The 23,740-nt window shown below is 41.4% G+C and overlaps 1 protein-coding gene and 1 pseudogene across 1 annotated transcript in view; both read left to right on the top strand.

The window, feature by feature from the left end:
* Nucleotides 1–23,740, top strand: part of SOGA1 (suppressor of glucose, autophagy associated 1) — a 118,145-nt gene that overhangs the window by 64,388 nt on the left and 30,017 nt on the right. Inside the window, exons 4-5 of the mRNA XM_006875728.1 lie at nucleotides 10,128–10,190; nucleotides 10,964–12,145. Coding sequence (XP_006875790.1) covers nucleotides 10,128–10,190; nucleotides 10,964–12,145 — 1,245 coding nt within the window. The remainder of the gene's footprint in view (nucleotides 1–10,127; nucleotides 10,191–10,963; nucleotides 12,146–23,740) is intronic.
* LOC102822042 lies at nucleotides 3,864–4,081 on the top strand (annotated as a pseudogene).

Below are 23,740 nucleotides of genomic sequence, written 5' to 3'. Positions count from 1 at the left end.
CTGTAGCTAGCATTCTGATTTGGACTTTTAGTCTCCTAAACTGTGAAAGAACAACATTTTGTTTCATTTAAATAAAATTTTATTTGAATAAAATGTTGTGGTAGTTCTGTTATAGCAAGATTAGATAACTTATGTTACAGTTTGAGGCTGGAAGCTGAATGAAATCTAGCTGCCATTTAAGGTAGGACTTTAAGGTGGCTTACCAGAGTGTAGCAAAGACAAATAGGACAATGGATGGCAACGTGTTTGTTAGCCTCTAAAACTTTACCCCACCAGTATTTTAGTTTATAATAATGAGCACACATACTACTTTGTGACATTCATGAAAACATTGCAGAGTTTCAGTGATTCATTGGCTCAAGGAATATAAGACTGCCATCTGCCTTTTTAAATCAGATCACCTTGCCCTTAGCACTGTATTGAGTGTGTAACTTTGCATCTGACTTAATTTTCCTCTTATATGTTTACCATTGTAACCGTTCCTCTAAAGCTGGATCTAAAAATTCCAGAAATGATAAAGTTTACAAAAGTTTATGAGAAAAGCATTAGCTGAATCAGGGATGACAAAGTTGAAAAAGCAAGATCCTAATACAGAGAGGAAGAAGCTTTGGTAGCGTAGAGGTTATGAATGGGGCTGCTAACCTCAAGGTCAGTAGTTCGAAATTACCATCTGTTCTGCAGGAAAAAGATGAGGCTTTCTGCTCCTGTAAAGATCTGCAGTTTCGGAAACCCTGTGCAGGGTCACTGTGAGTCAGAACCAACTCCACGGTACTAACAACAACAGCAATACAGAGAGTTCACCAAAGCGTACCGTACAGTTCGTTACTGAGGACCTTAGTGCTACAAGACCATTTATGATGAGAAAAGGAAAAGTACAAACCTCCCTTGAAGTCTGCTTCAAGAAATTGCCTCTAACTGTAAACCCTTCTCTCTCCCCCACCTCCCTCTACTCTCCAACACCAGGTCCATCATCTTGAACAGTAGCCATCTTTCCATCATCTTATTCTTCATCATCCAATTCTTGTTGTCATGATGTCACCTCAGAAATGTTCCCTAGTGTGCAAGACATAGATGTGGAACAAGATTAAGCATTATCCTTTCTTTAATTGTGATCTTTTTTCTTTTTCCTACCTAAACTGTTTTTGGAGTCCTGGTGTGGCATTGTAGTATAAGCACAGGACTGCTAACCACAAGGTCAGTGGTTCGAACCCACCATCCACTCCTCAGAATCCTTAGGATCCCTCAGGATCTGATTCGTAACCTGGGAACTGCCTAGAAGGCAGATACAGTATGGAGCACATAGCTATCTTAAAGGTTTCCGAGAACCACATCTTCTATGGTATTTCTGCCCCCTGGATTGGTAATTAGATATGAAAGCTTGATTAAATTCGGATTACTTTTTTTATTATTATTATCAAGTCTGTAAGGAGCTCTGGTAGCGTAGTGGTTATGAATCGGGTTGTGAACCTCAGGGTCAGCAGTTCGAAACTACCAGCTGTTCTGCGGGAGAAAGATGAGGCTTTCTGCTCCCGTAAAGATTTACAGCCTTGGAAACCCTGTACAGGGTCCCTATGAGTCGGAACCGACTCCATGGCACACAACAACAACAATCAAGTCTGTATATACTTCCGGAGTCCTGGTATGGCCTGGTGGGTTAATGCACCAGACTGCAAAGCCCCTTGAACTGCAAGGTCGGCGGTTTCAAGCTCACCAGCTGCTACTAGGAAACCCTGTACAGGGTCACTATGGGTCGGAATCGACTCCACGGCACTTAACAACAACAACAATATATACTTCCAACAACAGGCATATAATGTCTGGTTATCTTCTTAGCATATTATCATCCTTTGTTGCTGTTGTCAGTGCTGTTGAATCAGTGTTAATTCATAGCGACCCTGTATAGGGTTTCTGAGATGTGGCTGTGGGTTTGAACTGCTGATGTTTTGGTTAGCAGTCCAGTGCTTATCCTACAGTGCCACACCAGGACTCCATGGATAATCGTAAAGTGATGACTTACAATTCTGTAATTGCTTCCTCATTTATTAACTGAAAAACTTCTATACAAAGAAATATCCCCTCATCAACTGTTTGCCCATAAATACTTAGTTATTTCCCTATACTTATCAGTTGCTCCTTGGAAACCCTATACAGGGTCACTATGGATCAGAATCGACTCAATGGCACTTAACAACAACAATATAGCTTTAAAACTATGAACTGGTTCCCTAGCATCCTCCAAACAGGATCAATAGATATATTTTGTTTGTATTTTAACTATCATAAACGCATGGGTTTAAAATTTTGATGTGTTAGTTTCCTTTTTTGTTCTCAGGTTATTCCATTTCTGTTACTAGAATCTTATCCAACCAAGGTAGTTCCTGAGTGTTTTTGAGAACAAATTTAAAAATCTTTGAAAATTTCCTTGCTTTCTAGTATAACAAAATGCTCCAGAGTTACACTGAATATTTCTTTTCCCAGACCTAAAACCAATCATTTCTCCAAGGAGCCCTAGTCTTCCTAATGGGGAAATGGTATTTAGAGATCACAATCTGGACACTACAGGTCCTCATTGCTTCTTTGGTTGTTTTTAGGTCTTTTGCTTTGTCAGAACTAGGATTTTCTTTTAATACAACATAAATTCATACTGACACTTCCAATTGAAATTCAGGACCAGAGTTTTTAACTTAACCTTACCTATTTTGTGGCATTAGTGAGCTGAAATGAACTGGTATTGGCCATTTTGAATATGAAAACCACATGGTGTACTATGCTGGGAACGACAAACTGAAGAGGAATGGTGTTGCATTCATTGTCAAAAAGAACATATCCAGATCAGTCATGAGGTACAACCCTGCCTGTGATAGGATAATATCCATGCACCTACAGGGAAGCCCAGTTAATACCACTAATTATTCAAATTTATGCATCAACCAGTAAAGCCAGTGAGGATTAAATAGAATTCTATGAACTTCTTCAATCTGAAATTGATCAAACATGCGATCAAGTTGTATTAATCATTACTGGTGATTGGAATGCAAAGGTTGGGAACAAAGAGGAAGGATCAGTAGTTGGAAAATATGGCCTTGGTGATAGAAATGATGCAGGAGATGATAGATTTCTGCAAAATCAGTGATTTGTTCATTTCAAATACCTTCTTTAGACTGCATAAGTGACACGTGGACCTTACCAGATGGAATACACAAAAATCAAATTGACTACATCTGCGGAAAGAGAAGATGGAAAAGCTCCATATCATTAGTCAAAACAAGGCCAGGAGCAGATTGTGTAACAGACCATCAATTGTTCATATGCAAATTAAAAATAAAGCTGAAGAAAATGAAAGCAAGTCCAAGAGAGCCAAAACATGACCTTGAATATATCCCACCTGAATTTAGAGATCATCTGAAGAACAGATTTGATATATTAAACACTAAAGACCAGAAGAGTTGTGGGATGACATCAAGAACATCATACATGATGAAAGCAAAAAGTCATTGAGAAGACAAGAAAGAAGGAAAAGATCAAAATGGATGGATGTCAGAAGAGACTCTGAAACTTACTCTTCAGCGTAGAGATGCTAAAGCAAATGGAAGAAAAGAGGAGGTCCAAGAGCTGAACAGAAAATTTCAAAGGTCAGCTCAAGAAGACAAAGTCAGTCAAATATTACAACAAAATGTGCAAAGGTCTGGAGTCAGAAAACCAAAAGGGACAAACACGCTCAGCATTTCTCAAGCTGGGGGAACTTAAAAAATTCAAGCCTCGACTTTCATTATTGAAGGATTCTCTGGGCAAATTATTCAATGATGAAGACAGCATCAAAAGAAGATGGAAGGGGATGTGGCTGGGGCTTCGCCAGCCTCACTATGTCTGCCATTTTCAATTTTCAGAGTCTTTTGACTGTAATCTTGCTGCTTATATGTACCTGTGCTTATATCGATCCTTGACATCCAGCATCCTGGACAAAAATAAAACTGAATTGTTGGATATATTTTGGAAGTATGCCAGAATTGGTGAACGGAAGAGTCCTTATGTTGCAGTATGCTGCATAGTGATGGCCTTCAGCATCCTGTTCAAACAGTAGCTTGGGAAAACTCCAGAATTTAACAGCCATCAGATTTCAATATGAAAAAGGACTTATCTGCAGAAAATAACGGAAAGAATCGTTAACCCTTTTATCTCTGAACATTGAGTGAGATACATTTCCAGCTGCTGTTCTCCAATTTTGTTTCTGGACCAATGTTCTCTATAAATCTTCAATATGTAACCATTTAATACTCAATGAGTTTAATACGTCTGTAACAATCAACCTCAGTATTGTCACTACAATATTACAGTCTGCCAGTGTCGATCTGTTGTATCAGATACCAATTTTTAGTGAGCTATCTCTTGGATATATATATATATATATATATATATTAGAAAACAAAATTGGTAATTATTACCCAAATTCCTTTCACTGTGATTTGGAAATGATAATCTTTATAGAATGAGACCTTTTTTTTAGACTACCTTTTTTTAACGGGGGAAAAAAATGGCTGGATGTATGTTGGTAAGGATTGCATTCATTTTTTATAATGCTTGCTTTTCCACTGGCCACACCATTTTCACACGTTAACCAGAGTACCTCAACCCTTAGGAAACTCTGTAGTTTATTATAGACTTTTTAGCTATTTAAAGTAAGACTATGCATTTCATAAGAAGGGAGATAAATGAGATGTGTCTTCAGAGTATTATTAGGAAAATGTTCGTGTTTAACATAACTTTAGTTGACTGTATAGTAGCCTCTGAAACCTCTGATCAAGTATAAATAAATGTCTTGATTACACAGATTTGACCAGCTAATGATCTGTCTCTGAATAAGAATCTCCGTTCTTAGAATAAAAAGAACAAAACAGAACAATTATAGATAATGTTCCTATGTGTTTTTCATTCCTTTTAGTTTCAAGTCTTTGAAAATTAAAAAACTGTTCCAAATTCAAACTGTATTTTTGTTTTATTTTTTTAAATACAGCACTTTAAATCTAGTTAACATTTGTCTGTCAACTTAAACTGGAATCTGGTGGCTTTTGCTTTTGTAGTTAGTAGGTGATGAAAAGTAGTTTTCAAATATACTTATCTGTATACCCTGGTGGGGGGAGAAACATGGAAGGAATACACAGTCACTGTACCAAAATGATCAAGAGCCAATGACCCGGAAGGAAGAAGTCCAAGGTGCATTGAAGGAATTGGCAAAGAATAAGGCACCAGGAATTGATGGAGTAAAAATTGAAATCTTTCAAGAAAGTGAGGCAGCACTGGAGGCACTCACTCGTCTATGCCAAGAAATTTGGAAGACAACAATCTGGCCAACTGATTGGAAGAGATCCATATTTGTGCCCATTCCAAAGAGTGGTGACCCAAAGGAATGCAGAAATTATTGGGCAATATCTTTGATATCCCATGTGAGTAAAGTTTTACTAAAGGTAATACAGAAACAGCTGCAAGCATACATTAGCAGAGAACTTCCTGAGGTTCAGGCCAGATTCAGAAGAGGACATAGAACGAGGAATATCATTGTTGATGACCGATCAACATCAGCATCTTGGCTGAAAGCAGAGTACCAGAAAGATATTTACCTGTGTGCTTTATTAACTATGCAAAGGCTTTTGTGTGGATCATGACAAGCTACGGACAACATCGCCAAGTATGAGTATTCCTGAACATTTAATTGTGCTCATAAGAAATCTGTACCTGGACCAAGAGGCAGTTCTTCGAACAGAAGATGGGAACACTGAATGATTTAAATTTAAGAAAGGTGTGCAACAGGGTTGTATTCTTTCACTATATTTATTCAACCTGTATGCTAAGCAAATAATCCAAGAACTTGGATTATTTGAAGGAAAACATGGCATCAGAATTGGAGGAAGACTCATTAACAACCTGAGATATGCAGATGATACAACCTTGCTTGCTGAAAGTGAGGAGGACTTGAAACATTTACTGATGAAGATCAAAGAGCACAGCCTTCAGTATGGATTGTATCTCAATGTCAAGAAAACAAAAATCCTCACCACTGGACCAATAAACAACATTCTTATCCATGGAGAAAAGATTGACGTTGTGTCAAGGACTTCATTCTTCTTGGATCAACTATCAACACTCAAGGAAGCAGCAGTCAAGAACTAAAATGACGTATTTCATTAGGCAAATCTGTTGCACACCTTTTTAAAGTGTTGAAGAGCAAAGATGTCAGCTTGAGGACTAAGGTGTGCCTAGCCCAAGATGGTATTTTTAATAACCTCGTATGCATGCAAAAGCTGGACAATAAGGAATAAGGAAGACCACAGAAGAATTGATGCTTTTGAGTTACGGTGTTGGAGGAGAATATTGAAAGTACCACGGGCTGCCAAAAGAACAAAGAGATCTGTGTTGGAAGAAGTGCACCTTGAATGCTCCTTGGAGGCCAGGATGGCCAAACTTCAACTTTCATACTTCGGACATATTGTCAGGAGGGAATAGTCACTGGACAAGGATACCGTGTTTGGTAGGGTGGCAGGTCAGAGAAAAAGAAGATCCCCAGCGAGATGGATTGGCAAAGTGGCAGCATCAATGGGCTGAAGTGTGGCAACAATTAGTCCAGGACCGGGCAGTGTTTCGTTCTCTTGTGCATAGGGTCACTATGAGTCAGTACCGACTCAATGGCACCTAACAACAACAACAATCTTGTGTCCACTTTTAAGAAACATCCCACTTGTCAACATGATTTGTTGTATAGGGTGTCCAAGGAGCTGGTAATTTGAACCACCAACCTTGTGATTGAATCTGACTTTGCGGTCCAGTGCTTATCCTACAGTGCCACACCAGGACTCCGAACATGATTTAGTCATTTGTCTTATCCCATAACTCACCACATTTTCAGAAAAAAATACCAATAGTTTCATGTATAATATACTGAGAATGGTTTAAGACAATTTGCTATTTATTCTCTTTATCTTCAGGGACTATCTCATTAATTACTGATTATAAAGTTACTTGAAATAATTCCTTGTAATGTGGTGAACTAAATACACAGTCATTTGTCTCAATTTATTGTTAATTTGCAAGAATTGATTTTTTAAAAGTTTCATTTTGTTCAATAATTTCATAAAATGACCCTTGAATCAAATATATAAGAGAAGATACAAGAAAAAAAAGAGAGAGAGAGAGAGAAGACATGGCCAAAGAGTTCCTGTCCCCACTACCATATTTTCTTCCTCCCCATGTGTTTGTTGGGTGCTGTGGAGTCTATTCATGTGACAGAGCAAAACTGCCCGGCGGGGGGCTCCCTTGCTGTGATTTTCTTTTAGGAAGCAGATCACCAAGTCTTTCTCAGTCACTAGGTAGCTTAGAACTGCCAATCTTTTTGTTGGTAGCTGAGTGCTTAGTTGTTGCAGTACTGGGGCTCCTTTATTGTTTCTATAAAATATATTTTTAAAAATATGTATTTCCCTTTCCCCACTGAGATAAATGATTGTTGTTGTTGTTAAATGCTGTAGAGCTGGTTCAGACTCCTAGTGATCCTGTATAGAGTTTCTGAGGAGCAGCTGGTGGATTTGAACAGCTGACCCTGTGGTTCAAGTCCAGTGCTGATCCTATAGCGCCTCACCAGGAGTCCATGTTTTTCCCTACTTAATATATCCTCAGAGCACTCCATAGTAATTAACTAGAGATATTTTTATTTCTCTGTGACCCTTATTGCTACAGTGTACTCCACTGTGAACAGACTGTAGTGTTTCCCACTACTGCCCTGTTGATGAACTTCTGCATTGTTCCTGACCCTTTGTTATTGCAAATAGTGCTGCAGTGAATAGCGGTTTGCATACATCTATTTGTATTCTTGGAGTCCTGGTATGGCGCTGGTTTGCAAGGTCACTTTGAACCACAAGGTCAGCAGTTCAAGCTCACCAGCTGCTCTTTGGAAACCCTGTACAGTGTTGCTTTGAGTCTGTATGTCTCACTGACACTTAAAACAGCAACAACAATTTGTTTTCTTGCCAATGTATCTTTGGGATGGATTCCTAGAAGTGAAATATAACTGAGTCAGAGGGTGCATACATTTATCATTTTACTAGGTTTTGCCAAATTTCCCTCCATAAGAAGCTCTGGTAGCGTAGTGGTTATGAATTGGGCTGCGAACCTTAAGGCCAGCAGTTTGAAACTCCCAGTGGCTCCACGGGAGAAAGATGAGGCTTTCTGCTCCCATAAAGATTTACAGCCTCGGAAACCCTGTACAGGGTCGTTATGAGTCGCAACCGACTCCACGGCACTTAACAACAACAACAACAGGGCTGGTACAATGTTTGTATGTGATACATAAGCATCCCTGTCTCCCCATAGCCTTACCAATAGAATATGCTGTCAGAAGTTGGGAGTTTTGCCTGTCTGAGAGATGAGAAATGGTATCTCTGTATAGTTGTGATTTGCATTTCTCCATTCTGAGCTGTGTTTAACATCTTCATATGGGTAAACCATTTGCATTTTCTTTTCTTGTGAGCTGTTTTTCTTATCTTTAGTCAATTGGAATTCTGGTGTGGCCCCTGTAGGATAAGTATTAGACTGCTAATTATAAGGTTGGTGGTTCAAACCTACCAGCTGCTCCTTGGAAACCCTAATGTTGTTGTTGTTGTTGTTAAGTACCTTTGACCCATAATGACGCTGTATAGGTTTCTGAGGAGCAGTTGGTGAGCTTGACCCACCAGCCTTGTGGATCAAACCAACTTTGCAGTCCAGCACCACAGAACCACACCAGGACTCTATACAGGGTCTCTGTGATCTGACTAGTGTAGTGGTTACAAATCGGGCTGCTAACCTCAAGGTCAGCAGTTGGAAACTACCAGCCATTCTGCAGGAGAAAGATGAAGCTTTCTGCTCCCGTAAAGATTTACAACCTTGGAAACCTTATGTAAGGTCACTATGAGTCGGAACCGACTCCACAGTACTTAACAACAACAATGATCTGACTAGACCGCACTTAACAACAGCCCACTTTTCTATAAGCTTATTGGCCTTTTTATTCTCTATTTTGTAAAGGTCTTTACACATTTTAGGATATTAATCTTTTGTCAGTGTTATAAATTACATTTTTCTCTCATTTGCCATTTCTTTTGACTTTTCTTAGATTTTTTTTTAAAGTTAGAATTTACTTATATAATCAAATGTATGGGGTGTTTTTTTTTTAAATATACTTTTCTGCTTCTGGATATTTTAATCATGAACATTTCTAATCCTCCTATGGAATTATGATTTCTTGTACCTTTATTTATTTTATTCATTCTTAATTAAAGTTCCCACTGGAATGCCAGTTTTATGAAGACAGGACTTCCTGGGAAATAGGCTCTGAGGTGATTTGCATGAGGAGGTTTATGGAAGCATCCTCATGGGAATAAGACCCTTAGGGAACAAGACAGAGGAAGAAGTTGAACTGCTGGGCAGTCACTCCAGTGGCCTCACCTGACCCCTTGGCAAGCCTCTGGTGCTGGGATGGCTCTGTAGAGTTGTCCTGAGTAGAAACAAGATGGCGTTGGCCGGTCATTGAATGTGAGCTATATCTGAGGAGGGCACAAGGCCTTAGACTAAAGTGACTTTGCTCAGCCAAGAGCCATCACTGGGAAGAGAGACTCATCTGGGAGATCTTAGCTGGGGGAATGAGTGCCTCAGTCCTGCAGGGAGACAGTGGAGGCCATCTGAGTGGAGCACCAGAGTCCTCCATGGGTTCTTTATTTTGTTAACTACCATTCTCTAACCCAACTATGCCTGGCACTTAATATCAAATATTTGATATTTGATTAAAAGACAGACAACAAAGAAATCCAGATTTCTGGTTTGTGGTCCAGGTCACTTGAATCACAATGTGGCAGGAGAGGAAGAGAAGGAACCCTGGGTAGGCTTATTTAGAATTATCTCCTGAAGTGCTTCTGACCTGTCCTCCAGTCGCAGCCCAGTGGGTGGTATTGAGGGTTAGCCCCTGCACCTCAGCAGCTGGTGCTGATCAAGGACATGGCTGGAGTAGGTTGGGGAGTGTCATTCTCGACGCTTGGACTGCCCTTTGGATGCTATGCTATGGTTGCAAGCTTTCAGTTCTTGTTGTTTATTTTTTATATTCCCTGCAGCATTCTTTAAAGAAAAGAGGAACCCGCTCCTTGGGGAAGACGGACAAGAAGCCTTCCTTGCAGGTACTTCCCAATACTCCCTGTGACCCAAGGACAGCCCACACAGGCAGGTTTCTGTCTGAAGGCCTAAGGCCTAATTCTGAGTAGTCCAGTGAGACTCCAGAGGTACCCTTCTACCCTGTCCTCTCCTTGCCTTGTTGCCCTCTTTGCTCCCCAGAACCACACCTTGAGTCTGGAGTTGAAGTATTTAAGTGCTGCTTAGTTGATTGTGACTCATAGTGATTTTGACTTAAAGGGGAGCAGGACTTAAATATTGGCTCTGCTGTTTGCTTGCCATGTGATTGGGCCAAGCCCACTTACCTTTCTGGCCTCAGTTTCCTCACTGATCAAAAGGAGCAGTGATACTTACCTTGTGGGCTTGTTGTAAGAACTAGATAGATACAGTGTGGTGTGTAGCATGGGCCAGGCACAGAGTTATGTTCACTTCTAGAAGCACTGATAAGAAAACTAAACACTTGCCTTGTCAGGATGCCAGAAGCTTTCCATACAGTCTCACTGCCTCCTCCACAACTCTGTAAGGAAGGATTAGTGCCCATTTTACACCTGAGGAAGTTGTAGTAGTGTTAGTAATAGCAGTTCCTTTCATCTTGGCTCCAGGAAGCCTTTCTAGATTCCCCCTCCCCACCCCATCCCACAACTCCATCCTTGCTGTAAGAGCAACTTCTCTGCTTCCCCCGGGGATCACCAGCTCCTTGGTAACAGGCTGTGGCTGGTACTGAGCCTCCTGACACTAACCTCACTGGGTCATGTCTATCCCTGTCCCCTTTGGGTCCCAGGAGGACAGTGCAGACCTAAAGTGCCAGCTGCACTTTGCAAAGGAGGAGTCGGCCCTCATGTGCAAGAAGCTCACCAAGCTAGTCAAGGAGAATGACAGCATGAAGGAAGAGTTGCTCAAGTACCGCTCACTCTATGGTGACCTGGATAGTGCCCTGTCCGCCGAGGAGCTGGCCGACGCCCCGCACTCCCGTGAGACTGAGCTGAAGGTGCATCTAAAGCTGGTGGAGGAGGAGGCCAACCTGTTGAGCCGCCGCATTGTGGAGCTGGAGGTGGAGAACCGAGGGCTGCGGGCCGAGATGGACGACATGAAGGATCATGGTGGTGGCTGTGGGGGCCCGGAGGCACGCCTGGCATTCTCTGTGCTGGGTGGCAGCGAGTGTGGGGAGAGCTTGGCAGAGCTGCGGCGGCACCTGCAGTTCGTGGAGGAGGAGGCAGAGCTGCTACGGCGCTCCTCGGCTGAGCTGGAGGACCAGAACAAGCTCCTGCTGAACGAGCTGGCCAAGTACCGCGCAGAGCACGAACTGGACGTGACGCTGTCAGAGGATAGCTGCTCCGTGCTCAGTGAGCCCTCGCAGGAGGAGCTGGCAGCTGCCAAACTGCAGATCGGCGAGCTCAGCGGCAAGGTCAAGAAGCTGCAGTATGAGAATCGCGTGCTCCTGTCCAACCTACAGCGCTATGATCTGGCCTCTTGCCAAAGCACACTGCCAATGCTGGAAACGGACGCTGAGGCTGGAGACTCTGCCCAGTGTGTGCCCCCTCCCCTTAGCGAGGCCCACGAGCCCCACATTGCCCGGTTCTGCAGAACTAGGGAGGCCGAGGTACTGCCTGGGCTGAGGGAACAGGCCGCCCTGGTCAGCAAGGCCATTGATGTCCTGGTGGCTGAGGCCAATGGCTTCTCCACTGGCCTCCGGCTGTGTCTGGACAATGAATGTGCTGACTTTCGTCTGCACGAGGCGCCTGACAACAGCGAGGGCCCCAGGGACAGCAAGCTCATCCATGCCATCTTGGTGCGACTGAGCATGCTCCAGCAGGAGCTCAATGGCTTCACTCGGAAGGCGGACACTGTCCTGGGAGGCTCTGGAAAGGAGCAGCCAGAACCCTTCCCATCGCTGCCTGCCTTGGGATCCCAGGGTCCCTCCAAGGAGATTCTTCTGGCCAAAGACCTCAGCTCCGACTTCCAGGTAAGGTGCCCCAGGCCCTATTATCCTTTGTTAGTAAACTTGTTGTTGATGTGTAACTATGTACAGACAGATCACAAGTGTGCAGCTTAATGAGTTTTCCCAAGGTGAACACACTCATGTAGTCATCACCCAGAACAAGAAATAGAACATGACGCCAGAAGTCTCCCTTTGCTCACAAGGATAATTCCCCCTTGATCCCTCTGAGTGTACCCCAATTCACTTGTGCATTCTAATGGTAGATCTTGGGGTTGATTCCGAGGCCCTGTCTAGTTTTCTAGGTTGCTCTTTCTTTCTTTCTTTTGTAATTTTGTATTTGTTAGCTTTTTATTGTGGATTGACTAAAGGTTTACAAAACAGTCATCAGTCTTACATTCAACAAAATACATACTTCATGTCATTACAATGATTGCAATCCACTCCATGTACCATCAGTTAACAGTGTTTACCTCTAGTCACTTTGGTTTTCTTCCTTCCCCCCAGCCCCCATCTACCCTGTAACCATCATAGAATGTTTCATTTAGCAAGAAAATCTTTTTACTACAGTGGTCTCATGCAATATTTGTCCTTTTGTGATTGACTAATTTCACTCAGCATAACGTCCTCCAGATTCATCTATCATGTGAGGTGTTTTGCAGATTCTTCCTGAGTCTTCAGTGTTGCATTATATTCTATTGTGTGTATGTACCAAAGTTTGTTTATCCATTCTTCTGTTGGGCATTCAGGCTGTTTCCATCTCTTTGCTGTGTGGATAGAGCTGCAGTGAACATCGGTGTGCATAGATCTAGTCGTGTCCCAGCTCTTTACTTCTTGAGGATGTATACCAAGTAGAGGAATTGCTGGGTCATATGGTGTTTCTTTTGCCAACTTTTTGAGAAAGTGCCTTGCCGTTTTCCACAGTGCTTACACCATTTTATTGTCCCACCAGCAGTGTAGGAGGGTCCTAGTCGCTCCACACTCTCACCAACATTTGTTTTTTTTTAACTTTGTTATTAATGTAGTAAGATGATATATCACTGTTGTATTGATTTGCATCTAATGGCTAATGATCATGAGCATTTCTTCATATGTTTGTTGCCTGCTTAAATGTCTTCTTTGGTAGGTGTCTGTATATCCTCTGTCCATTTTTCAATTTGATTTTTTGTAGTCTTTTTGAGATGTTGAATTATTCTATACATTTTAGAGAGCAGTCCTTTACTCTTTTGGTGAAATTCTTTGATGCACATTTTGTTGTTGCTATTCAGTGCCGCTGAGTCGGTTCTGACTCATAGCAACCCTGTATAGGGTTTCCAAGGAGCGACTGGTGAGCTTGAACCACTGACTTTGTGGTTCAAACCATCTTTGCAGTCCAGCACATTAACCTACAGCATCACACCAGGATTCTGGGTGCACGTAAGTGTCTAATTTTTGGAGGTCCCAGTCATCTATTTTGTCTTCTGTTTGTTTTCAGTTATGTTTGATGGTGTATTTATGCCATGTATCAGAGCACCTGAGTTTTTCCGTTTTTTCATTGATGATCTGTGTAGGTATAGTTCTAGGTTTTACATTTAGGTCTTTAATCTATATTGAGATCATTTTTGTATATGTTGTGAAAATGGGTCTGTTTCATATATCTGCAACTGGATGCCCAGTTTTGCCAGCATCATTTGTTTAATAGACTATCTATCATTTAATGCATTTTGGCTCTTTGTTGAAGATCAGCTGACCATGACGTTGGTGATTATGTGCTGTGGAGTTGATTTCGACTCGTAGTGTCCCTATATAGGGTTTTTGAGGCTATCAATCTTTAGTGGAGCAGGAAACCTCATCCTTTTCCTGTGGAGCATATGGTCGATTAGAATTACTGATATTGCAGTTAGCAGCCCTATTCATAACCCACTATGCTACCAGAGCTCCTTCTACTGACTACAGGTGGATGGATCTATTTGTAGGTTCTCAATTCTGTTCCATTGGTCTATATGTTTTTGTTGTACCAGTACCAGGCTGTTTTGCCTAATGTGGCTGTGTGATAGGTTTTGAGATTGGGAAGTGAGAAGCCTCCTACTTTCTTTTTTTAAAATAATACTTTGCTTACCTGGGGTCTCTTTCTTTCCATATATATTTAATGATTAGTTTTTTCATCTCTTTAAAGAATGATGTTGGAATCTGGATGGGATGTTGTTGTTGTGGTTAAGTGCCTTTGAGTTGGTTCCAACCCATAGTGACCCTGTATAGGGTTTTCTAGGGGAGGCTGGTGAGCTTGAACTGCCAATCTTCCAGTTCAAATGACTTTGCAGTCTAGCACATTAACCCACAGCGCCACACCAGGATAGCATTATATTTATAGATTGCTTTGGGTAGTGTTGACATTTTCACAATGGTAAGTCTTCCTATCTACAAGCAGCGTATATTCCTCTATTTCTGTCTCTTTTGTTTCTTGTAGTATTTTGTAATTTTTTTTGTATAGGTCTTTTGCTTCTCTGATTTATTCCCAAGTATTTCAAGGAGCTCTGGTAACGTAGTGGTTACGAATTGGGCTGCTAACCTCAAGGTCGGCAGTTCGAAACTACCAGCCATTCCTCTGAAAAAAGGTGAGGCTTTCTGCTCCCGTAAAGATTTACAACCTTGGAAACCCTGTACAGGGTCACTATGAGTCAGAACCGACTCCACGGTACTTAACAACAATATTTCATGTGGTAGCTTAGTGGTTACGAGTTGGACTGCTAATCTTAAGGCCAGCAGTTCGAAACTACCAGCCATTCCGTGGGAGAAAGATGAGGCTTTCTGCTCCAATAAAGATTTACAGCCTCAGAAACCCTATACAGGGTCACTATGAGTCACAGTTGACTTCACAGCACACAACCACCATTTCATCTCTGGGGGGGGGCCTATTGTAAATGGTATTGTTTTCCTTATCTCCTTTTCAGAGCTCTCTTTGTTAGCCTAAAGGAATCTAACTGGTTTTTGTGTGTTAATCTCGTACCCTGCCATTTTGCCTCATCTATCAATGAGTTCCAATAATTTTCAATAGGTTTTCAGATTTGTTGGGGTACAATTCTTTGTGTTGTTGTTGTTGCTAAGTGTTATCAAGTCAGTTCTGACTCATAGTAGCCCTGTATAGCGTTTCCAAGGAGTGGCTGGTAAGTTTGAACTGCCAACCCTGTGTTTTTAACCAACCTTGTGGCCTAATGCGTATCCTGAGCACCACACCAAGACAATTCTTCCGAGTATTCTGTTATTATACTTTTTATTTCCATTGGTTCTGTCATGGTGTCACCCATAAATTTTCTTATTCATGTTATTTGTATCTACTCCTTCTTTTCTTTTATTAGATTTGCCAGTGGTTTGTTGATTTTATTAATCCTTTCAAAGAACCAACTTCTATTGTTTTTCTATTTTCTATTTCATTTATTTCTGCTCTAACCTTTATTCTTCCTTCTGGTAACTGTAAACTTGCTTTGCTGCTCTTTTCCATTGTTAAAGATGTTTGGTTAAGGTGTTGATTTTAGTTCTTTCTTCTTTTTGGATGTACACAATTATTGATAAAAATTGCCCTGTAAGCACTGCTTTTGCTGTGTCCCAAAAGTTTTGGTAGTTATTATATTTTCATTCTCATTTGACTCAGGGAATCTTGTATTTGATTATTTACTTGATCTATTGCCTATCTGTAGTTTTAAAGGAGGGTGTTGTTCAATTTCTACTTATTTGATTTTTTTCCCCTTGATCCTCTTATTTTTTATTTCTAATTTTATAAATGGTGATCTGAATAGATGCTTTGTAGTATTTTGATGCTTTTAAATTTATTGAACTTTGCTTTGTGGCCTAACATATGGTCTTTTCTGGAGAATTTTCCATATATGCTGTAAATAAATGTACTGTTGTTGTGTTGAGTGCTCTGTGTATGTCTATGAGGTCAAGTTGGTTGATTGTGTTATTTAGTTCTGTGTCTCCGTTGAGTTTCTTTATAGTTATTCTGTCCTTCATCAAAAGTGGTATATTGAAATATCCTACTATTATTGTTGTCAATTTCTTTCTTCCATTCTATTAGAGTTCGATTTATGTGTTTTGAGGCTCTTTCATTGGGGTTATAGATATTTATTATAGTTATGTCCTCTTGTTCAATTGACCCTTAATCATGTCTCTTATGCTGCATTTTGCCTTAAAGTCTATTATATCAGAAATTAAACTTGCCACTCCAGCTTGTTTTTGATTGTCATTGTTGGTGGTGGTTACAATGTGCTGCAGAGTCGGTCCTGACTCATAGCAACCCTGCATAGGGTTTCCGAGGCTATAAATCTTTATGGGATCAGAAAGCCTCATTGTTATCCCATGGAACTGCTGGTAGTTTCAAACTGCTGATCTTGAGATTAGCAGCCCGATTCATAACCACTACGCTACCAGAGCTCCTTTAGTTTCATATATTTTTCCACCCTTTGATTTTTAGTGTATTTCTATATTTGTTTGTAAGATGTGTCTCTTGTAAGCAGCACATTGAAGGATCCTGTGTTCTTATCCATTCTGCTACTGTCTGTCTCTTGACTGGTGCATTAATCCATTTGCATTCAATGCAGGATCAGCGCTGGACTTCAAATCACAAGGCCTACAGTTCAAACCCATCAGCTGCTCCTCAGAAACCTTATAAAGGGTTGCTATGAGTTGGAACGAACTCTATGGCATTTAACAACAGTATAAATTGATTGCTGTCATTTTGCACAGTGTTTTTGTGTGTGATGCTGACTTCTTTTTTCCACATAATTTTCTGCACTAAGTTCATTTTATTTGTGGGTCTTGTTTTCATTTTCTTCATTTCTGTTTTTAATGTCTACATTTCTTTCTGATCTCTTTTTATTTTGATGTGCAGGTGTATTCATTTTCTTTGAGGTTACCCTGTAATTTACTATTTTTCCCCCCACTTTAAAATATTTTGTATTATCTTGAAATCTGCTTGATTTCCTCACCAGTTGGAAGTTCTATATCTACACTATTCCCTTTTTTGGCTTTGTAGTTGACTTCATTGTACATTGATGTCTCTGGTTCCCTAGATTCAATCTTATAAATTTGTTTTACTTTAAATACTTCTATATCTGGATTGGAGTCCTGGTGTGGTGCTATGGGTTAATGAACCATGCTACAAAGCTGTTTGAACTGCAAGATTGGCAGTTCAAGCTCACCAGCTGCTCCTTGGAAACCCTATACAGGGTTGCTATGGGTCGGAACTGATTTGATAGCACTTCACAACAACAATAAATATCTGGATTGAGTTTGGGGTAGTGTTGTCATGTGTGTTTATCTCAGGTTGTTGTCTGCTGTTATTGGTACTCAGTCCAAAGATCATCCTTTAGCATATTTTCTAAAGTTAGTATTGTTATTACAAATTCCTTTAATTTCTATTTACCTGGGAATATCCTAATTTCACCATCATGTTGGAGAGACAGCTTTGTTGGGTATATGATTCTTGGTTGGCAATTTTTTTCTTTCAGTTTTGTATATGCCTTCCCATTGCCTTCTTGCCTGCATGGTTTCTACTGAGAAATCAGAGCTTTGACTTACTGATTTTCTTTTGTAGGTAACTTTTTGTTTTTTCCAAGCTGCTGCCAGGATTCTAACCTTGTCTTTGGTTTTGGAAAGTTTGATTATGATACGTTTTTGGTGGTTTTCTTTGGGATCTATCCTGTTGAAGATTTGTTCATATTCTTGTATGCTTATCTACTTGTCTTTCTTGGTATTAGGAAATCTTCTTCCAACACCTTTTTGACAATTGTCTCGTTCTCTACTGGAATTCTGTTTACTAAAAGTTATTTCTCTACATGGGTCCCACATAACTCATATGCGTTCTTCAAATTTTTTCATTCTTTTTGCTAGTTGTTCTTCTAGGTTACTAGTATTGATGGATTTTTCTTCAAGCTCACTAGTTTGGGTTTCCATTGCTTTGCATCTATTCTTTTGGCCTTTTAATGTATTGTACATTTATGAAACCTTAATACTGATCTGGATTTCTAATTACAGGTTTTGTATTGTTTTCAAAATTTGCATTTATTTTGTGCTTTTTAAAATCTATATCATGGTCATTTATTTGTGCCATTATAAATCCGAGGAGCTGGGCTCTATGAAGAAAAACATGGCATCAGGATTGGAGGAAGACTCATTAACAACCTGAGATATGCAGATGATACAACCTTGCTTGCTGAAAGTGAAGAGGACTTGAAACATTTACTGATGAAGCTCAAAGAGCACAGTCTTCAGTATGGATTACATCTCAATGTAAAGAAAACAAAAATCCTCACCACTGGACCAATAAACAATATTCTTATCAATAGAGAAAAGATTGAAGTTGTCAAGGACTTCATTCTTCTTGGATCAACTGTCAACACTCATGGAAGCAGCAGTCAGGAAATCAAATGATGTATTGCATTAGGCAAATCTGCTGCACAAGACCTTTTTAAAGTGTTGAAGAACAAAGGTGTCAGCTTGAGGACTAACGTGCACCTGACCCAAGCCATGGTATGCATGCGAAAGCTGGACAGTGAATAAGGAAGACCGTAGAAGAATTGATGCTTCTGAGTTATGGTGTTGGAGGAGAATATTAAAAGTGCCATGGGCTGCCAAAAGAACCAATAGATCTGTTTTGGAAGAAGTGCAGCCAGAGTGCTCCTTGGAAGCCAAGATGGCCAAACTTCGTCTCTCATACTTCAGACATATTGTCAGGAGGGAACAATCGCTGGAGAAGGATATGTTTGGTAAGGTGGAGGGACAGAGAAAGAGAGGAAGATCCCCAACAAGATAGATTGGCCAAGTGGCAGCATCGATGGACTCAAGCGTGGCAACAGTATTGAGGTTGGCCCAGGATCAGGCAGTGTTTTGTTCTGCTGTGCATAAGGTCGCTGTGAGTCAGTACCGACTCGATGGCACCTAACAACAACAACAATCTTGTTTCTTTGTGTGAGCTAAAATTGTCGTCTCGGACATTTTCTGTGGTGTTTCATAGTCATATTTAATTGATGATTGTATGTTGATATGTTTTCAGGCGCTCACCAACTGTCTCCTGTGGGTGTAGTTAGAGAATGGAAGCATGTGCAGTGTTGTCTGTTCAGTGATCGTGCATCTCAATTTAGAGGGGTTTGGCTGGTGTTGGCTGTTGTCCATTGTCTATCAGGTGGTATAAAAACTTTTATTGGCTGTTGCCCAGTGGGTGGGGCTGCAGAGGGTATGGTTGTGGCTGGGCTTTATGGGCATGGTTGCTGTCTCCTGCTGGGTGGGAAAGAGGAGAAATTGTAGCCTCCCCCACCCCTTTCCTCACACACACCAAGAAGCAAAACAGAATAAACAAGCAACCTAGGAACAATGAAAATAGAATATAGTAAAGGAGAAAAAATAATTCAAGACAGGCAGGGAGCAGAAAAAAGGAAAATAGCTAAAAAGAGAAAAACGGGACAGGGAAATGGAGCTTTAGAAGAGAAAATAAAAGGAAGAAATAAAAATAGCCCTTATTAAAACCAGGGAGAGGGCAGAGGAAAAGAACCAGAGAGTAGAGACTATTAAAGAAAGATCAAAAAGACGACAGGGGAATTGAGACACGGAAGAAAAGAAGGAAAAACAAAAGCAGAGATAGGATCAAATTCAAGGGAGTGGAAAGAGAAGAAGAAGAAGGAGGAGAAAAAATTAACAAACAAAAGCAATGAAAGAGCAAAGGAAAAAACCAAACCCCCCAAAAAAACGGAAACAAAAAAACAGTGCAGCTTTTGGACACAGAGAGGAGAAAATTCTGGGGGACTCATGTCAGCCAGTGATCTCATGTGAGCGTGGGAAGGATGTGGTAGCAGAGTTCCTGGCCCTAGAAGGAGTTCTTACTGACCTTGGAATTACCCATGTTTAGGGCACTCAATCCAGAAGTAATTTATGGAGCCTGCTGGTATCAGAGCTAATTTCAGTATCTGTTAGTTATCGCAGGACAACTAGGGGCAGGGTGACTGGTTAATGTTGATCTGGAGGCTCCACAGGTTCTGTAGGTACTTAGCCAAGCTCACCTGAATTCAGGCACCAAAACAACTCACCAAAACTGGGAATCCACCTCACACTGGCGTGGCTCCCAACTCCCAGAGAGCAGGGACTGTGTTGGGGGTTGATGAGTGTGGGAACTGGCCACACCTCTGGTCACAGGGGGGGAGTATGGGGGGAAAAAGAAATTGCACCTTTCCAGTCACCTATATGACTCTGCTCTACCAGACTACTTTCTGTTGTCAGAGCTGCTCACAAAGGTTCAAGATGGTCCCGGGGCATCTGGCCAGCTGTTCCCCAGTTTGCCTCCTGTGGTCCCTGTGCTGCTTCTCTTTCCAGCAAGCACTCAATCCACTTCTCTGACCTTTCTTCTGAAGTTTAGGCTTTCAGGATTTCCCTCTGTGTCTGTTTCATTTGGTCTCGTGTATCTTTGTTTTAGAGGGTCCATGTAGTGTGTCTGCCTAGTTCATCATCTTACTGGAAATATATTTTCTCACTGTTTAGGAAGATCACATCAGAACTTGGCTGAGGGCAATGGGCACCCACTTCCACTTCCAGTTTCTGGGACGCTCACAGTGTAGATTTGTGTTTTAAAACAAGTATTTAAGTTTTGCTCAGTCTTTATGAAAAGGCAAGAAACTCAGGCTCCTCCAGGTTTCTTATCTTTTCTTAAAGGAAAATAAACTCCAGTCTTGATGACCACAAAATATGGCTTAGGAAAAAAACCAAAATGGCAAATACAAGGGGATTTCAAAAAGTTCATGGAAAAATGGAATTAAAAGATAATGGAATTTGTATATAAGCCTTTTGAAGCCCCATCATACACTTGATGAACATCATACACACACAAAAAGCATTATTACAAATTAATAGTTCCAGTAGTGTCTGAAAAGAAAAGATGAAAGCTGTCTCCCCACTGCACCCCAATCCCTGAAGTCTACTGCTGTCCACTGGTTTCTGACACATAGTGACCCCATACTACAGAGTGGAACTTCCTCATAGGGTTTCCAAGACTGTAAATCTTTATGGAAGCAGACTGCCACATCTTTCTCTCCTGAAGTGGCTGATGGGTTTGAACTGCCAGCCTTTTGGTTTGCAACCCTGTACCACCAGGCCTCCTTACTTCCTAACAGTACTACTATTAACAGTCTGTAGCAGTACTTTCCAATATGGCAGCCAGTAGCCACATGGCTGGAATCCTGGCGTGACAATAATGCACTGGACCATAAGGTCAGCTGTTCAGACCTCACCAGTCACTCCTCAGAAACCCTAGACAGGGTCACTATGAGTCAGAACTAACTCGACGGCATATAACAACAGCAACAAAAGCCATATGGCTACTTACATTTAAAATTAAATTCATAAAAATGAAATACAGTAGAAGATTCAGTTCCTCATCACAGTAGTCACATGTGTCTAGTGGCTTCTGCTTTGACAGCACAGTTAGAGATGTGCCCATTATCATAGCATGCCCCTCTCAGTCTTTGCCTATGTTTTGTTGTTGTCATTAAGTGCCATAGAATTGCTTCCGACTCATAGCAACCTTGGATAGGGTATCCAAGGAGCAGCTCGTGGGTTTGAACTGCTAACCCTGTGCTTCCCAGTCCAGTGCTGATCCTATAGTGCCACACTAGGCGTCCATGTTTACAGTTATATATGTGTTATCTATATTTACACTCATATATGTTTGTTTGTTTTTTCAGAATCCTTTTATGTTATACCTACTATAATTGTACAACTATTTTTCTCATGTAAACTATTTGTTCATTTGTTTATTAGGTTGTATTTGTTGTTCATGTATTTTTGTGCTTGGTCGTGGAGGTACCATGGTAAGCAAAATCAGATATGATTCCTGCCTCCCTGGTCCTTACTGTTGAGTGGGGATGATAGACTTTGATCAAAATACCATGCCATCCCCTTAGGGCAAACCTCCATCTAAGACTAAGATGCAATGGGAATACACGCCCTGATTGGTGACCACATTTGTCACTGATAAGGGGAAGTGAGGGAAAAACAGCAATGAAGCTGTGAGCTAAGCCCTACAACTCTCAATAGACTCCTGTGAACCTGGCTGGAGACCTGGTTGGCCAGCAGTGTGGCAAGACCTGGGGACTCTTGGGCCCAGAGTCAGTGACATAGCCACAGAGGACTAGAGTGGAGAGTGAAGCGTCCAACTGATAAGAAAAGAGCAGATAGACTCAAGAACACCCACACTTGACCTGGCTTCAATGACTGGATGATCAGAGCTCAACTAGAAGAAGAAAAGAGGAAAAAGAGTAATCTGATACAATTTGATGAACTTGACCTACACCTATGGATGCAGTATCTCAAAAGAGGGAACAAATCTTCACAGTGAGGATCATTCTCAACCCCTCCGTACATGGAGTGGACAGGGATGGGCAACTTGGGCACTGGCTACCCAGAATGGGGGCTACAGAGGCAAGAAGTGACTGGCTTACAAGCTTTCCAGAGGGAACCTAGATCCAGAGGGCCTGGAGGAAGGTAGAATCTCCACTGAATAGTATCCACTCTGCCTAGGAGGGGTTGATGGAAAGAGATGCAGATAGGTCTCTTGTGATACAATAGTGAATAATTGTTATCAGGACTGATTGTGAGGCTTGGAAATGTAAAGGGTTTTTTGGCAAAAAGAAGGGAGTGATTGACTTTGCAGAGGTCCCTGGGAACATCAAGGAAGAAGAGCAGAGAGTGGAACCCTACCCAGAGAAGTAATGACCCCAACGATGGTGGCAGAGATGATGACGTGGAGAGACGGAGTGGCTGGGGACTTTGAACCCAGAGAGGGAGAGGGGCTGTGTGCTGACGGCAAGGGTGTCCCTTTGCAGGGTATACCCTTTGGTTGGTTGATGATGCATGGAGGGGATTGTAACCATGGCAAGGAAATGATATATGATAGTTCTCCCATATAAACTATCATATAATTCACAATAAAGCATTTATATATATATATACCATGCCAATGAGTGTGAAATAGCAAACAGATAAGGTTTCTGAAACATGATGGTTGAACAGAGGAAGTTGGGAAGGCCTCTGATTTAAGCTGAGACCAGAGGTTGAATTACCAGGGGGTAGAGTGTTGTAAGCAGAGGGACCAGCCCATGTAAAGACTTATGATATCTAAGGAGTGTGGTTCACTTGCAGAGAGCATCAGAGAGATTTGATCTTCATCCTGACAGCAAGGACAAAGTATTTCCGCACCTGTACGGGAGATGTAGCTCTTTTTAACAACAACACAGTACAGCTGTACTATCATTTCTGTAACTCCTGTCCTGGTGATTTGGTTGGCCTTTTTTAATCATCCAGATTGCCTCATGCTGGGTTACCCTTTAGGTTCTTCTAAAGCAAGGTGTAGGGAACGTCTGGTCCACAAGTATATAAGGCCCTCAAAATCATTTGGTCTGACTCTGCCAAGGCAACTGCAGTTCCAGCCCTCACATTGTTGTTAAGTTCTGACTCATAGTGACCCTGTATAGGGTTTCTGAGGAGTGGCTGGTGAGTTTGAACCACTGACCTTGAAGTCGAGTGCTTATCCTAGGGCGCCACACTAGGACTCCAGCCATCGTATTGTTGTTGTAAGTGCCGTCCAATTGGTTCTGAGCCATAGCG

Source organism: Chrysochloris asiatica, unplaced genomic scaffold, assembly GCF_000296735.1.
Source record: "Chrysochloris asiatica unplaced genomic scaffold, ChrAsi1.0 scaffold00337, whole genome shotgun sequence".
Taxonomy (NCBI): domain Eukaryota; kingdom Metazoa; phylum Chordata; class Mammalia; order Afrosoricida; family Chrysochloridae; genus Chrysochloris; species Chrysochloris asiatica.
The sequence above is the reverse complement of the archived record's forward strand: the minus strand, read 5'-3'. Positions and strand labels throughout refer to the sequence as shown.